Consider the following 17,016-nt stretch of genomic DNA (forward strand, 5'->3'; position numbering starts at 1 on the left):
TGGAAAGAGGATTGGATCATCTCAGAAACACTCTCCCTCTGTGAAATCTGCATGTGTAGCATTCTGGTGGGTTTTTGATAAAGGTGTAGAACTCCCATCAAGTAGCTGGATTGCAGACCAGGAGGGAAAGCCCTTGTATCTCACGTACAGGCTCAATTTGTTCGGCAGGGCAAAGGTGGGCATTTCATGAAGATGGGGTTTCTGTTTGCCCTGTTCTCCATCCAGTGCAGGCCTGGGCTCGAGAGAGACATCTGTCCCCATGTTTGTTTCCCATGATGTGCGGGGAATAATGGCAGTCATTATAAAGTGGAGAGTTGCCAGGGGACCCTTCAGATGCTTTGTTTAATGAGCCTTCTCTGGAAGAGTGGTTCTCCTGGGTTCAGTGGGAATGGGAAGTGTGGGAAGAAGTTGCAGGTAGGAGGCAGCAGGGGCAGGAAGTAAGGTTGAGGCCAAAGATTTGAAGAGGTAGTTGGAGTGAAGCCCGGTGCTATAAAAAGAAGCTGAACTGGAGGACCTGGGTGGCTCAGTCTGTTAAGCGTCCGACTTCGGCTCAGGTCATGATCTCACAGTTCCTGGGTTCGAGTCCCGCGTCTGGCTCTGTGCTGACAGCTCAGAGCCTGGAGCCTGCTTCGGATTCTGTGTCTCCCTCTCTCTCGGCCCCTCTCTCACTCATGTGCGCGCGCGCACTCTGTCTCTCTCTCAAAAATAGAAAATAAACATTAAAAAACTTGAAATTAAAGAGGGCGAAAAGTCCAGAACACTGGATTAATCTCTGGCTCTGCTGCTTACTATCTGTCTGACCTTCGAGGAGTCAACTTCTTTAAGCCTCCTGTTTCCTCATCTGTAAAATGGGCACGATAAGCCTCCTTTCCCTGCCTCACAGGGCTGTGGAGGATCAAGTGGAAGTGCTTTGGAAACTGCAAACCACCATGAGCGTTAACAGTGGGTCCTCGTCCTCCTTAACATGGTTGCCATCTCCTAAGTAACTTTGTAAGAGTTCTTTGGGAAGGCCCTTCCCAGCTGATGCCGTCTTTCCGGGGTGTCTTTTGTCTGGCAGAGAATAGGACCAAACAGACATGCATTTGACCCAGGCAGTTCTTTTGAACTAGCAGCAAACGCTGGTGGCCTGCTGTGTGCAAGACTTAGCACTGGGGGAAGGAAGTTAGCCTGTTCAGTATTGCCCTTGGCTTCAAGTTGCTGATCATCCAACTGAGGAAGATAAGACATATACACGTAAAAGATAATGGGCGTCAAATATATTTGCAAGTATATGAGCCGCCGAGGAAAGGGAGGGGCTCTGGCCTTGCCAAAGGGGTAACCGCGAGCAGGTCGTTCAGCTGGATGGGTTGGAGCTTCCTTCTCCATCCACCGAGAAGATGAGTTAATATTTGTCCCGTGTCGCCTGAGCTGCAAATATGATTTACAGAAGGAGGTGCCAGCTGCCATTTGTTTTAGCGATCATAAACACACCCTGGAACCGGGGTCATGCTCAGGGAAGGATCGGGAACTGCACTGGGCTTGACAATGACCCCTTGTAAACTGCCTTCAGAGAAAGGCCCCCCCCCGCCCCCCCCCCCCCCGAATCTCCCGCTTGCAGGTGTGCTGAGTGTCCAGTATTGAGTGTTGGCTTGACATCTCAAGGCCACCTTTTCTGGTTGCCGTCTCTGACCCTAACCTCCTGGGGCCCTGTTGACCTGTGCTTGTTGAGAGCTGGGGTGGACAGACCACCGTGGGAGGCTGGGATGGGGCAGAGCTGCAGAAGTGGGGCCCAGCCCTATGTGCCCTAAGACCAGATTCCTCCCGGATTATCTTATCGGCAGCGAGGTCATTTTCACTTATCCTGCTTGAAAAGCTTCAGGTCTGGGTCCTGCAGAGCTGCTGCCTGAAACCTGACCCCTTCCTGCATCAGGGGCTCAGAGTTCTTACCTGCTGTGTTGACACTGACACCAATAAACAGGAGCCCCCCCCCACAGACACCTGGAACTTGAGCGCAAGAACCTGCTTTCACGTAGGACTCTGAGTCAGCTGAAAATGAGACTTGTGACCAGGCCAGCGACCGAAAAATTGGTCATGCTATTTCTTTTTGTAAGTTACGATGTAAAAATCCGTGTAAGAACAAAGCAGAACAAAACCAAAAGCTGCAAGGAGTCATGGATGTTGAGGAACCCCAGCAAGAAAGGTAGCCATTCTTACTGTGCTAAAGCCTCACTCCACTGTCGTCAGCCGTGGGGATCCTCGTCCACGAGGTCTGTCCAGCAGGCGGTTTGAACCAATAGTTATGAATCTGAGCTTTGGATTCACGTGCTGGCTCTGCCGCTTACCGGCTGGGTGCTCGGGCTAATCCCCTAACCCCTCCCAGCCTTTACTTGCTTACCTGCAAAGTGGGGATATCACAGCGGTACCCACCGCATAGGCTTGAGGGAGTTTAAAACGATGCGTATGAAGCGCTTAACACCTGGAGTGCGGAAAGGCTCGATGCATGTTAACTGAGGCTAAAATAAAGTACTTTCGATATTCTAGTGATGCATCCTCCAGGGAGGAGCTACCTCATGCTGGAGCCAGTTTTTTTTAACTGGGTAGCAGTGAGCACCATGGGGGTTAGGGTTCTGATGGGAGCTGTAAGACAACTCTATAAACAGGGGCACCTGGCTGGTTCAGTAGGTAGAGTGCATGACTCTTGATCTCGGGGTTGTAAGTTCGAGCCCCACGGTGGGTGTAGACATCACTTAAAAATAAAACCTTAAAAAAAAAAAAAAAGAAGAAGCAAAGGAAATTGTAAGCTGATTTGAATAACCCACAAAGTCAGGGTCAGAATTCCCTACAAATCTGTGACCCCCTACTTCCCACATTCTCCCTTGGGACCTGCTTTTGGACCGTAGAAGCTGCCTTTGGACCATAGAAGCAGTTTAAGACCAGTGGCATCGTGTGGTATATTCACATTATGGACTATAATTCAGTCATAGAAAGGGATGAGGTGCTGATACCTGCTGCAACACAGTTGAGCCTTGAAAGCAAGTCATGTGTAGTAGGTGAAAGGAGCATCGACCAGAGACCACCTGTTGATATGAAATGTCCAGAGTAGGGACATCTGTAGAGGCAGACAGCAGATTCATGGTTGTTGGTGGATAAGACGTGTTGGCAGGAAGTGGAGAGTGACTGCTCGTGGGTACAGAGTTTGTTTTGGGGATGCTGAAAATGTTCTAAAATTAGATGGTGGTGATGGTTGCACAACTCTGTAAATATACTAAAAACCACTGAATTCTACACTTTAAAACAGGTGACTTGTAAAGAACTGGAATGAAAACAAAAACTTAAAAAAAAAAAAGAAAATGGATGAATTGTATGATATAGACGAATAATTCTCCGTAATTCTGTTATTTGAGAAACCAGCCAACCAGTGGCGCATCACTGCTTTGTGCTTGATGAACAATAAGCAGGGGTGCCTTGAGTGAATGAATGAATGAATGAATGGATGACTGGGCCACCAGCCCCCATGATCAAGCAGCTACCAAGCATTTATTGAGCTCCCCTGGGTGCCATGGATAGACGCACAGAAGCCCAGGTTTTTTCCCCTCCAGGAACTTGGAAGGGTAAGAATGGTGAAAATTCAACCATTTGGTTCGTTCATTGACTCCTTTCCCACCCGCATTAGTCCAAGTATTTGTTGAGCTCTTACCGTGTGTCAGACACCGTTCTACGTTCCAGAAATAGAGCAGCGTGTCAGCTTACAGGTTGGTGGAATCAGATACAAACGTGCATCAAATACAAGCTTTTTTTTTTTTTTTTAACTATTACCTTAAAAAATAAAATAAAAAACCCCAAGGTACCCAGAATAGCCAAAACAATCTTGAAAAAGAACCAAGTTGGAGGACTTTTACTTCCAGGTTTCAGATTTTACTACAAAGCCACGTTAGTGGTACTGACACAGGATAATAGATCAGTGGATCAGAATCGAGAGTTCAGTATGTCATTTATGTCTCAAAATTGGGGGAAAAAAAAGAATTGAGAGTTCAGAAACCCTTTTTTGGTCTTTTGATCTTTGACAAAGGTGCCAAGACTGTTTAATGAAGGAAAGAACAATCTTTTCAGCAAATGGCATTGGGACAACTGGATATCCACATGTAAAAGAAGTAGCTTGGACCCCTACCTCACACTATAGAGAAAAATCAACTCAAAATGGGTCAAATCCCTACATTTAAGAGCTGAAACTGTAAAACTCTTAGCAGAAAACCTAGTTGCGAATCTCTGTGACCCTGGATTTGGCAGTGGCTTCTCAGATATGACCACAAAAGCACAACCAACAAAAGAAAATAGATACGTTGTACTTTGTTAAAAGGAACAACTTTTATGCTTCATAAGTCACCATCAAAAAAGTGAAAAGACAACCCACAGAATGAGAGAACATATTTACAAGTCATGTATCTGATAGTGCTCACATCTAGAACATGAAGAACTCTTACAACTCAACACTTAAAAGACAACCCAAGTTTTCAAACAAGCCAGGGGATCTGAATAGACATTTCTCCAAAGAAGGTGAAAAATGGCCAAGAAGCACCTGAAAAAAAGGTGCTCATTGTCATTAGCCAGGGACATGCAAGTCAAAATAAAATAAGATGATAATTAATATTGAGGATGTAGAGAAATTGGAAACATCACGTATCACTGGTGGGATGGAAGCTGGTGGACCTGCTTCGGAAACCAGTGATGGTTCCTCAGAAAGTTAAACATTTGACAGAGCAACCCTTCTTCTAGGTGTATACCCAAAGGAGATAAAGACAGGGCCACACAAGAACTCGTGCGGAAATATTCATGGCAGTGTTATTTGTGATAGCCAAAAGGTAGAAACAACCCCATCAACAGACAAATGGGTAAATGAAATGAGGTACATCCATACGGTGGATTATTATTTGGCCATGTGACAACATGATGAACCTTAGAAATGTTTTGCTAAGTGTAAGAGGCTGGTCACAAGAGGCCACCTACTGTGGGGATTCCATTCGCAGGAACTGCCCAGAAAAGACAAATCTGTGGAGGCGGAGTGTAGATTAATGGTTGTTTAGGACAATGGGGAGAGAGGGGCTTGCTTGAGAAGCAGTAAAGGATTTTCTTTTTGAGGTGATGAAAGCATTCTAAAACTGGTTTGTGGCAATGGTTGTATAATTGGATATACTAAAAAACATTGAAAGGGCGCCTGGGTGGCTCAGTCGGTTAAGTGTCCAACTTCAGCTCAGGCCATGATCTTGCATTTTGTGAGTTCAAGCCCCGCATCAGGCTTTGTGCTGACAGCTCAGAGCCTGGAGCCTACTTGAGATTCTGTGTCTCCCTCTCTGCTCCTCCCTTGCTTACTCTCTGTCTGTCTTAAAAATAAATAAACATTAAAAAAAATAAAAACCATTGAATTGCATACTTTAAGTGGGTGAATTGTAAGGTGATTTATATCTCCATAGTGCTGTTACCTAAAAATGGAGTATTATGGATGCTTCCCCAGGAAAATGAGATCCCAAGCAGCCTTGTATTTATACTGCTATAGGATTGAGACTTTAGGGGACCAGTGGGGCTCAGGATGGCAGGGGTGGCTGTCCCCCCTGGTGTAATATACATTAGGACAGTGGGGATCCGTAATAAAATTAACAGATTTTAACCGATATTTTGGAAGTGTGTGTGAGAATTACTAATGAGAAACAGGGTAGAGAAAGTTAGATGGTGGCTTAATGGTTTGTGACCCTTCCCATGCCACCTCCCTTGCTGCTGTCTGGTGGGCTCAGTGCACAGTCTTATCATCTGCAAGACAGGCACACACCAGTTACTACACACATCGGACCTGAGGGATGTAACTATATCAAGCCAGTTACTCTTAAGTGACGAAGAGGGACTTCTGCTAAAAACATTCCCTGGGTAGAAACAATACAAATGTCCACTGCCGGGTGAATGGATAAACAAACGTAGCTACATACAATGGAATGTCAGCCTCAGAAAGGCAGGAAACTCTGATACCTGTTACAAAATAAACCTTTGAGACACTATGCAGAGCGAAATAAGCTGGACACAAAAGGACAAGTATTGTGATTCCACTTCTGTGAGATCTTTAGATGAGGCAAATCTGTAGTGACAGACGGTAGAGAGGTGGTGACCAGGGACTAGGGGATGGGGAGTGGGGAGTGACTGTTTAATGGTTCTAGAGCTTCAGGACCCTGTTAGGGGTGATGAAAAGTTTTGGAGATGGATGGAGGTGATGGTTGCACAACGTTGTATTTAATGCTACTTAAGGATGGTTGCAGTGGTAAATTTTATGTTGCGTGTATTTTACCACAATTAAAAAAAAAAAATCCCTCAGGGGAATAAGTGGAGGTGTGAACTCCATAACGTGGAAGGAACTCAAGGCATGGGGTGGACCTCAGATGTGGGGTTTTCTCTGAGTTGAAATACTGTTTTTATTTTTTTTTAATTAAAAAAATTCTTTTTAAGTTTATTTTGAGAGAGAGAGAGAGAGAGAGAGAATCCCAAGCCCTGTGCTGACAGCGCGGAGCCCGACGTGGGGCTCGAACTCATGAACCATGACATGAGCCGAAGTCGGATGCTTAACCGACTGAGCCACCCAGGCGCCCCATGTTTTTGTTTTTATTTTTATTTTATAGGTAACAGTGCTGTCTGGGAGGAAGGATAGGGAATTAGAGAAGCTGGAGCGAGGCTTTGTACAGAGCTCAGCACTTGCGTTCTTCTGCGTGGAGCTGGCCTGCTGCATGCCAGGCTGGGAGGGTTTCCCTGGCCCACTTTCCAGCCAGGGCAGTGGTTGGATGAGGTTTGCATGGGGGATGCAGACCCTGTCGAGAAGCTGGCAAAAGTGCGGGGTCTTCCTGTGACGTGAACCTGATGCGATACCTGTTGTCTCCCTAAACAGAAAAGGGAGATTTCATTGCCCTGGATCTTGGCGGGTCTTCCTTTCGAATTCTGAGGGTGCAAGTGAATCATGAGCAAAACCAGAATGTTCACATGGAGTCCGAGATTTATGACACCCCGGAGAACATCGTGCACGGCAGTGGAAGCCAGGTGGGTCCCCGCTCCCTTCCCATCAGCCCCAGTGCGCTCCCATGCAGGAGCCAGACCCCCAAGCATTGGTATCTGAGTTCCTGGAAGGAGTCCCTTGTAGATTCACGTGGAGAGGGGCTCTTGGGTGGAAGGGTGTGATCACCTAAAGAGAGTCCACCATCTGGGTAAACTGGTGGCTGGGAGAGGGTCACTGGGACTTGCACAGTGTGGAAGGTGTGAGGAGGGAGCCCGGCAGCTCTGTGGGTAAATGTGTTCATTCTCTAAGGATCCTGGGGTTGGCTCCCCAGCACAGGTTTAGCAGAGCCCATGGGTGAAAACGCCCCTTCTTCCAAGGCATTGGCCTCCTCACCCAGCTCACCAGGGGCCCAGGCCTCCCCGGGTGTGGCTGTCACCTTGTGTGGCAGCAGGCATTTGAGTTCATGGCCCCAGGGCTAGTCAGGGGCTCCTGGCTACCGGATTTAATAGCCTCCTAAAGAGTCCTTGGTACAGAATGTCACCACCCCCTTCCCTCACATTTGATACCTGAGGCCCCTGCTTTTCATGGGGCCCCCTGGGAAGGGCTGCCTTCCTTAGCTGGCAAAGGGGCTGTGGGCATGATCAGAAGGGCCCGTTCCCTTTGTCCCGTCTGTCTGGTTGTGGTGAGTGGTGGGGCCTAGCTCACCGAGGACCCTGTGGTCACGGTTTTCCATCATTCGGTGTCCCATTAGCCTGTTCCCGGGAGCCGCTCCTGCCACGGGCCTGTAGATATACTGGCTCCTGCAGCCTGTTGCTTGCCTTCTGAGTCATGGCTGCTGCCCAGGATATGTATTCAAAGCTTGCCAAATATTTGCTTTAGGAAGGGTGTGTTCACGTCAAGGTTCATGACTAAGTTCTCCAGAAAACCCATTTGTTCTGAGCTGGACTTTGAGATGAGACCCAGGAGCCTTCTCCTCTTGACTCCTCTTGACCGTGTTGTTTCTGAATTAATGCGGGTGGGTCCTAGAGCAAGCTGCCTGCCGTTTTTTTTGTTGTGTTTTATTTTTGGTCTGAGAGAAAAGGGCTAATCCCAGCCATTGACCTGCTCCTGGGGGTTTGGGGTCAGAGCTTGTCCGACCATGTCAGGGAGAGCATTGAAGAAGATGCCAGAAGAGATGAACCGCTGCTCAGCCGGCTACTGAAATGAGTGTATCACTCACCGGATGGCTGTGCCTGGAGGTTCCCCTGCCCGTGCCTCCCCTACTAGGCCGCACAAACTGGCCCATTCGTCCGAGGTGGGCCTGAGGGCTGCCAGCTGCTGGGTCCCTGAACCCCGCCCGGTGGCTGCTCATTATTCCTTTGTGCAGGTGGCCCGCAGCCCCGCCTTGGGTCCTGCTCTTTGCGCTTGGCGACAAGCACCAACCTCTTACTGTCTGTTCCCCATGTCCCGGGGTCGAGCCGCGTCTGCTTGGTGTCCTCACCATTAGGACTCTCTCCCTGGGCCAAGACATTCCTGGTGCTGTGTGACTTGACCTTTGAGGAGCAAGGCTTGTCAAGAGGGTGCCCACTGGCTATATTCAGTTGCCCAGTGACTTCCTTCTTCCGGCGCCCGCAGGACCTCCTCTCTCCCAGCCTCTGTCTCCGTCTTCTCAGCTCCAGGATCACTTTGTTTCCTGCTGTCTGTCTCTTCCTCTTCCCCTTTCAAACGGTCTGCAAAGAAGAGGTGACGAGAACGGTGATAATGGTGGTAACAGTCGTGTGTTCTCACAGCAATACTTCCGTGATGCTCGTTAGGTCCACATCCCTGCTGTAAGCACTTTGCGTGGAGTGACTCCTTTAGCCATCGCAGTGACCCTCTGGGGCAGATGTCATCATTCTCCCCATTGTACAGATGAGAAAACTGAGGCTCAGATGTTAAGTGACCAGCCCCTTGGGTCACACAGCTCATAAGTGATAGAGCTGGGGTCTGCACCCAGCCAGTCCGGCTCCAGATGTTTCTGTTTTAGCAACGTGGAACACCCTCAGCTGGGTCTTGTCTTTATTGTCTTTATCGAGAGTTTTTGATGGTGAGGAAAAGTGAGGGCTGTGGGCAAGGAGGAGGGCCCAGGGGATGAAGAAGAAGGTTGGCAGTTGAGAATAGGGATGAAACAGGAAATTCTCCTCCAGAAGTTTGGTTTGAAATTAGAAATAAGTATTAGTGGCCCATTTTTCTGATCTCTGACCAGCCTGGAGGGTGGAGGCCAGGGGCCCCACTGTGTCCGGACTCACAGTCTGTGAACAGTCCTGAATTCGTGGGGCTGTGATCCCACGTTCTGTAATGTGCAGGAATTTAAATAGAGTTTTACACTTTTATCTAGAATAATAGTAAACTTATAGAAAAGTTTTAAGATAAGCACAAAGAGCTCCCCTATATGCCCTCATCCAGATTTGCTTTATCTTTTTCTCCCCCTCCTCTCCATGCACACACACACACACACACACACACACACACGCACACACACGGTTTGCCAAAGGCTCAGTTCAGCTTTAAGCTTTAATAAGTCTGGAAGCATAAATGCAGCCTTTCTTAAAACATCACTTAGCTTTGGGAATTTTGAATGATAAATGTTTAAATTCTTGTTTTAGTCATTGTTTGCCATTTTCAACTGGAGAAACTGAATTTCTGTGTGGGGATTTTTAAAATCATGATCATGTTGTTAGGAGGGGGAAAATAGTGCTTTTTAGACCCTGAAATTTTGAGCCCAGCGAGGCCGGGTAACTTCCCCGCCTGGTTGGTCACAAGCATACTTAGTGTGGCGGTGGCTTCCTGTCTCTTTGAGCAGGCTTGTGGCTCCTGGAACTGTGGGCGTTTCACAACCGCGGCGTTTCCTTCTCGACAGAGCCCTTGGGGGTGGCTGTGTTCTGTTTGGATCTGGGAGCTGGTTACAGCGCCTCCCCCGTGCGAATCCGTTCCTGCAGCCTGCGTTCTCCCTGCTCCTTCCTGCCTGCAGCCTGCCTTCCTCTCACCCAGCCCACTCGGTTCAGGGCCACAGGGGGGCCTGGAGCTTGTGACAGCTGATGACGCGGGGCTTGCTGACGGACTTTGGAATGGGTTTATATTACTTGGAAATGTAGGTCGCAGGAAGCTTAGCTGGGCTTCTCCAGGGAAGGTGGTCATGTGTCTCTTTAGTCGGACTCACTGGCTGCAGCCATCGTCTGAGTAATAGTGACTCAGGGACAGAGGCTCCTAGATCAGAATCGGCAGGTTTTCCTTTACACTGGCAGGAAAGTCAGAATTTAGACCTAGGTCAGGAGCATCTGGGGGAAGTTGGGGAATAGGAATAATGACTTCTGGCCCCCTCTCAAGGATATCCCTGCAAGGAAAGCCTTTGGGAAGATAGCCTTGTCTGGGTACACGGGCTGGGGTTGCTTCCTGTGACCATGTGGTTAGCTCTGCCAACACTGCCTTCTTCTGGCCTTCTAGAAGCTCTGTAGCTGTGTCAATCCTGTACGTGAGGGAGGTCTAGTGTAATAACAGCCATGTGAAAAAGACAGAGGGTGACCTAGACTGTGGCATGGTGCCCCAAAGAGCGTATGTATACTTTGATTACATTAGTGAAGGTATAGAGCTAAGGAAAAGGGAGGTTCTTCATTCCACTAAGCTTTCCTGTGTTCAGAACACACATGAAACATTATATTCAATTCTGGATGCATTGTATTTTATTTATTTATTTTTTTAAAGCTTATTCATTTAGTGTGTGTGTGTGTGTGCGCGTGTGTGAGAGAGAGAGAGAGGGAGCAGGGGAGGGGCAGAGAGAGAGAGAGAGAGAGAGAGAGAGAGAGAGAGAATTCCAAGCAGGCTCTACGCTATCAGTGTGCCCGACATGGGTTTCGAACTCTTGAACCGTGAGATCATGACCTGAGCTGAAATCAAGAGTTGGATGCTTGACCGACTGAGCCACCCAGCCACCCTGATTCTGGATACATTTGAGACAAGGGGAGGTATTTGATCCTAAAAGGTTGGCTTAGAGGTGGTGAGCCTTCCATCATGGACAGTATTCATACAGAGGCTAGGGAAACAGCGTTCTGTGTTCTTTCCAGTGGATTCTAAGATGCGTGTGTTTACCCCAGGCAATGTGTTGTGGAGCAGACAAACTAAAACGAAAATCCACTGAACAAATTGTGGTGTGTTCATACCACAGAATCCTATGCAGCATTGAGAGCGAATGGCCTCTAAAGGCACACCTCAGCCCGGACGATTCTCTGACACATAATGTCAAGTGAAAGAACATGTCCTTGTTGCATTTATGTGTGACAGAAAAACAGCACAACGAATCCAGAGTGCTGGAAGTCAGAGTGGCTGCCGACTGCCCTTGTGGGGTTAGGTGGTGGCAGCGACCGCAGGGGATGTGAGGGAGGCGTCTGGGTGCTGGTGACACAGGCGGGCGAGCCTTTGAGAATCCGTGAACTCTGCGCCTAAAGGATGTGTGCGCTTTTCCACGTGTGCGTATCATACTTCAGGAAAGAGTAAAAGTGTGACCGTCTGAAGATTGCTGAATCGCTCAGGTGGGCTAGAGGCTGTGACCCTCCCGTAGTGTTGGGAATTTACACAGACGGCGGGAGATAAGGATACAGGGAAGGGGCCGGAAAATGCCCCACCTGGGAGGGGGCCATGGAGACCACTGCCTGTGCCTTCTGGAGGGTGAGGTGATTTCCTCTTATTTTAAAATTTCTTCAGCGCCCAGGTAGGCAGGCCATGACCGCCCACGGGCTGGTCCCGATGAAAGGGTTTGAACCGCTTCCTGAGCTGTGCTGGCCCACAGGGAGGTCTCCTTGTAAGGGACTCTTTCTCTAGCCTTCACAGCCAGTGCGGCTTTCCCAGAGCGGCGCTCTTTTCCCTCTTGCAGAGGGAATTGTTTACCTCTTTCCCTGAAATGCCCGGTCCCCTGTCCCCTGTCCCCGTCCTGACTGCTCTTGCGCTTTCTTTAGCTTTTCGATCACGTCGCCGAGTGCCTGGGAGACTTCATGGAGAAAAAAAAAATCAAGGACAAGAAATTACCTGTGGGATTCACGTTTTCCTTCCCTTGTCGGCAGTCCAAAATAGACGAGGTAAGGACATGCTGGGACTGGTGGGCCCCACAGAAGCCCTAAAGAGGGAAAGCTGATGAGCCCTTTGGCCCGATTCTTTTTCCCTTTTGCTCACGGGATGGCCTGCATGTCTCGTATTTTTCTTAAATAGAAACATTTGTAGGAGTTAATGTGAGGTCACCATCTTGTGTTTATCTGTCAATTACTTAAGTGATTTACATACTTCTAGAGACAAATCATGGCGTTTGTGGCCATTAGGTAAGTAGAGACATTTGTGAAGCTCAAGCAAGTGAAGGAAGGGAAGGTAGGTTTGGTGACAGTGAGAGAGGCTGCCGAGCCTTCTGTCAGAGATGTACCGCGTGGTGTTTACCTGGAGGCCATCCTGGTTCCAGGGAATCTGGTCAGGATCCCACGCCTCGGGCCCAGAGACGCTGTTGGTTCCCCTTCTGACCTCCAGGTGGATCGTTGCACCCCCTTGCTGTCCATTCATTCATTCATTCATTTACCTGTTTAGTAAGGAAGGACTCCGGCATAACTCCGTGCCCCCATTGTACCTCAGCATACTGCCGGGATACAAAATAAGTAGATGCGACCTTGTGCCTTTTCTTCATGGAGAGACAGAACACACACACACGGCAACCTGTGAACAGACTCCTATAACAGGGACCCCGATAGTTGACATTCCGGAGGGGCCATCGGGTACCAGGCTCCGTCCTGATGCGCACGTCACAGTTAACACACGTGATCTTCAGACACCCCGTGAGTGAAGTGCTTACGGTTCCCGGTTTACAGATGGAGGAAACTGAGGTGTGGAGGGATTAGGAACCTGCCCAAGACCACCCGGCCAGGAGGGAGCAGAGCCCAGACTAGCTGTGGGCAGAGCTAGCTGTGGGGAGCGACTAGTGTGGCTCCAGAGCCTGTGCAGGATGGTAACATTGTGGTGCCCTCCGCACTCCTGGGCAGCTCCCCTGTGCCTCTTTATCCGTAGGGTCAGTGCCCTGTCCTGGGCACCGCGTCATGCTGCTGGAGCCCTTCCGTCTGTCTGATTTGTGTAATTATGTCACGTTAGAGCGAGAAGGGGCTTGAGAGCTCAGTAGACCAAGCCCCTCCTTCCTCAGATGGGAAAGGAAGCCTCCCAAGGTCACAGGTCTTATTAATGGCAGATCTAGGACCAGAATCCCTGGGCACCCCCTCACCTAGTCCCTGCTCCCCCTCCCCCTCCCCCTCCCCCCAGTTAAAGACCTCGAAACACTGCTGTCCTCCTGTCTCCAAAAGGACCGCGGTGGCCACTCTAGACTCTGGTATCTGGCCCTGTGACACCTCCAAGGTGTTCATGTCACTTTCGCTTCTAGGGTGTCTTCCCAAACCTTTCTCAAAGCCTGTTGTTGGTACTAAGTTTCCCTTTGCTTCTGAGAGTGGAGACTTGACAGTCACACCCCCGGGTAGAGACAGTGTTGACATCCCCTCCCACCATGAGAGGTGGGGGACAGCTTGAGAATGAAGCGACTCATTTGCTTGCTCCTTTGTTCACCGGTGGCTATTGACCAAGTGCTATCCCCATGCGGGGCTAGGCCCTGGGAGAGAACGGGGAGCAGATGGGGCCTGCCCCCCAGAAGGTGCAATCTTCCCGGGAAGAAGGCATGGCAGAAGGGGGAGAGAATGTCCTCAGAGCAAGAGAGCCCTCCAGAGCAGGGCAGATAGCCTGGTAGAGGGGCTTTGCAGGCAGAGGAGCTAGAGGCAGGGCCCCTACCCACAGGCCTTGACCCCCATCCGGGGAGGGCTTCCTAGGCCGGGCCATGCTGCCTGCCAAGAAGCCGGTGGACTGCAGACTAATTAGCCATCCAGGGGGCCTGTGCCCACTCCTCAGGGATGCCTGGAATCTTCAAGATTGTCCAGATCTAGACCAGCTGCCTTGTCCCACAGGTGAGCAAAGTGACTCTCAGAGGAATTCGGGGAGCTGCCCACAAGGAAACGGGCAGAGGTGTGAGAATAGGACTCGCCTGCTGATTTCCAGCCCCGCATTCCTTCCGCAACATTCTCGGAGGCCTCTTGGGGGTTGGGATTGAGGGGAAGAAAGCAGTGTCCAGGGATTTTTGGAATGCCTGGCTTAGCAGCAGGCCGCTGCCGAGCAAAGAACCACAAACTCTCCCAAACACGCACCCTCCTGTGTGCCTTACAGACCGCGTGGCTTTCGCCGTGAGCCGGGGCAGCCTGTGTATAGGCAAACTCCCATCCCAGCCCCCAGGGGCCCACGGGACCTGAGCAGTAACAAGTCTTCCCAGCCCTGCCGCGTGTATGGCAGCTTTCTCCTTTCAGAGAACAACACTCAAGTATAACAAGTATTCTTTTGTTCAGTATCTTGGATTAAAAAGAATATGAGAGCAATACGTAAAGCTATTGAAATAATATAAAGGTACAAAGTAAAAAGTAAAATTCTGACCCTTCTCCATTCCCAAGTGAATGACTGCTGGCTGTCTCTCCTTTTTGATGTCTCTCCATTAATCCACAAGCACAAATGGATCGTATTGTATTGCGGCTCCCAAACGGGGGTTAAAGTCCCAAGTCGGGGACGAGGCATACATCGAATTTAGTCGCTATTCCCCTGCAGTCTCTAGGACCTGGCTTTAGAAGTTCAGTAGCCAAGGATTATCTTGGCATTTTGTTTTCCTGCCCAACTTGGCTCTGCCTCTCTTTCCCTGGGGCTGTGTGGAAGCCGGGACCTGGCTTGCAGGTGGGGAGGGGTGATCAGGCAATGACGGGATTTCTCTTGTTCTCTTTTTAAATGGAGTCTGGCTGAACCGCTTGTCCTCTCTGGGCCTCTGCTTTGTCACTTGTCTTGAGCAGCCTCCCCGGGGACCTGGGGGTTCTGGAGGCCTGCTGGCCCTCGTCCAACCCCCATCTGCTCTCCTTTGCAGGCCATCCTGATCACCTGGACAAAGAAATTTAAAGCGAGCGGAGTGGAGGGAATGGATGTGGTGAAGCTGCTTAACAAAGCCATCAAAAAGCGCGGGGTAACTTTTGGGGCCGCCTGGAGGTGGGGGAGTGTGGGGAGAAGTCTGTGATCTAAAACAGACCAGGCCCTTCCGCGGGGCAGGAGCGCCCGGCCTGAGGCATCACGTAGGTGTCTTGAAGACCCAGGCAGATGAACGGTGGGGGTCCGCGGCCCCGAAGGTTGGGGTGGCTCAAAGCAGGGGTCTCCGAAGTGCCGCCCGAAGGGGCCAGGCCCTTGGGCGGGGGGAGCGCTGGGCCGTGTGGGGAGCTGATGCGGTCAGGTGCCGCCGGTGCGCACGGAACGAGGGCAGTCAGCGCACGGATGTGGTGCGGTGCTTTGTAGAGGGCTGTGGCTCTGTGCGCAAGATCCGCTCTGGAAAGACTCTTAAGCCAGGTAATTAAGATGACTGTGCAGTTTCCCTAATGTAATTACCGCGCTCTGCTCCAGCCGACTCGAGTGCCGGCAGCAACGAGAGCAGCGCCACTCCCAGGAGCAGGGGTGGAAACAGGAGCTCTCTTGCCACGCTCTCTTGAAGGTTGGTGACCTCCACTCCCATGCGAGAGTGGACGGTGACACCCCCTCATGTGTCCCCAGGACTACGATGCCAACATTGTGGCTGTGGTGAATGACACGGTGGGGACCATGATGACCTGTGGCTACGACGACCAGCATTGCGAAGTCGGCCTCATCATTGGTAACGTCACCTCCTCCTCATCCGTCCCTTCGGCTGGTGTGTCCGGAGGGCACAGCCTCGTCTCCTGATTTTGTGGTGGTCACACCTTCTGATCGTGTCTCTCTCTCCCAGGCACTGGCACCAACGCGTGCTACATGGAGGAACTGAGGCACATTGACCTGGTGGAAGGCGACGAGGGCAGGATGTGCATCAACACGGAGTGGGGGGCCTTTGGGGACGATGGGTCCCTCGAAGACATCCGCACCGAGTTCGACCGGGAGATAGACCGTGGCTCTCTCAACCCTGGGAAGCAGCTGTGAGTCCCACCTTTTCTGACGACTCGTGCACATGACTTAGGGGACACTTAACGAAAGGCGTGGGTTGTGAGATGATAGGGGCAGAAGGCAGGTAGTCACAACGGGAGACGCCCAGCAAATTTGCGGGACCCGTCACTCCTTCTGTGGATAGATATGCAGCTGTGGCGACTGCCGCTTTAAAAGCACGTTTTGAATGATTGTCTCTTTGTCTAATTACACTCTAATTGCGTCCTCTTAAAAAATCTTGGAAATTAGAAATACAGAAGCACTCGCAGAAAGCTAAGGTTCAGAAGCACTGTAGAAAACTAGCATTGCCACTCAGAGCGAGCGGGGCCATGAGGTAAGCAGGGTATCAGCTGAGCAGAGAGAGTGAGTGTCCACTCATTCGATGCTACTTCTTGAGAGCTCTGTGCTAGGCTCCGAGGACAGAGCAGGACCTTCCTGTCCAGTACTTAAGAGCTAGTTGGGGAGGTATGTCCCACGTGTAAATGTTGGTTATGCAGAGGAGTGAGTGCAAACTATTTGAGTCATATAGACCTTAGGGAGACGGGAGAAGGGAGAAACTTCTTCCATGTCATGGATAGGCGGATGGGTCAGAGTTGATAAAGAGCATCAGACTTACTGGGTAAGTTATTTTTGGCCTTGGAGAGCTGCCGAGGTATGAGTGACATTATTCAGGACAGACATTAGTGTGGGCATTTCTGGATAGGAGCTACTTACTTCCTGAAGTGCATATGCCCCTGTTTTTCTGCGATGCCCCTGTGCTAGCAGCACTCTGATCAACCCCCCAGCAGCCTTATCCTGGGATCGGATGCTATCAGTGCGCTGACAGGTGTTCAACCCTGTTGGCTTAGCGGTCCTTATCTTTTTTTCTTTTAATAATTTTTAAAAAATTTATTTATTTTGACAGAGAGAGAGCATGCGATCAAGGAAAAGGCAGAGAGAGAGGGAGAGAGACAGAATCT

At 50.1% G+C, this 17,016-nt stretch overlaps 1 protein-coding gene across 3 annotated transcripts in view; it reads left to right on the top strand.

Moving 5' to 3' along the window:
* HK1 (hexokinase 1) overlaps nucleotides 1-17,016 on the top strand; it is a 125,320-nt gene that overhangs the window by 79,720 nt on the left and 28,584 nt on the right. For 2 of the 3 annotated variants that reach the window (XM_058696549.1, XM_058696548.1), the window contains 5 exons: nucleotides 6,899-7,047; nucleotides 11,971-12,090; nucleotides 14,985-15,080; nucleotides 15,656-15,755; nucleotides 15,867-16,050. In XM_058696549.1, the coding sequence (XP_058552532.1) occupies nucleotides 6,899-7,047; nucleotides 11,971-12,090; nucleotides 14,985-15,080; nucleotides 15,656-15,755; nucleotides 15,867-16,050 (649 nt within the window). The remainder of the gene's footprint in view (nucleotides 1-6,898; nucleotides 7,048-11,970; nucleotides 12,091-14,984; nucleotides 15,081-15,655; nucleotides 15,756-15,866; nucleotides 16,051-17,016) is intronic. The other variant, XM_058696550.1, reaches the window with a different exon arrangement.

This window comes from Neofelis nebulosa, chromosome 13 (assembly GCF_028018385.1).
Source record: "Neofelis nebulosa isolate mNeoNeb1 chromosome 13, mNeoNeb1.pri, whole genome shotgun sequence".
Classification (NCBI taxonomy): Eukaryota; Metazoa; Chordata; class Mammalia; order Carnivora; family Felidae; genus Neofelis; species Neofelis nebulosa.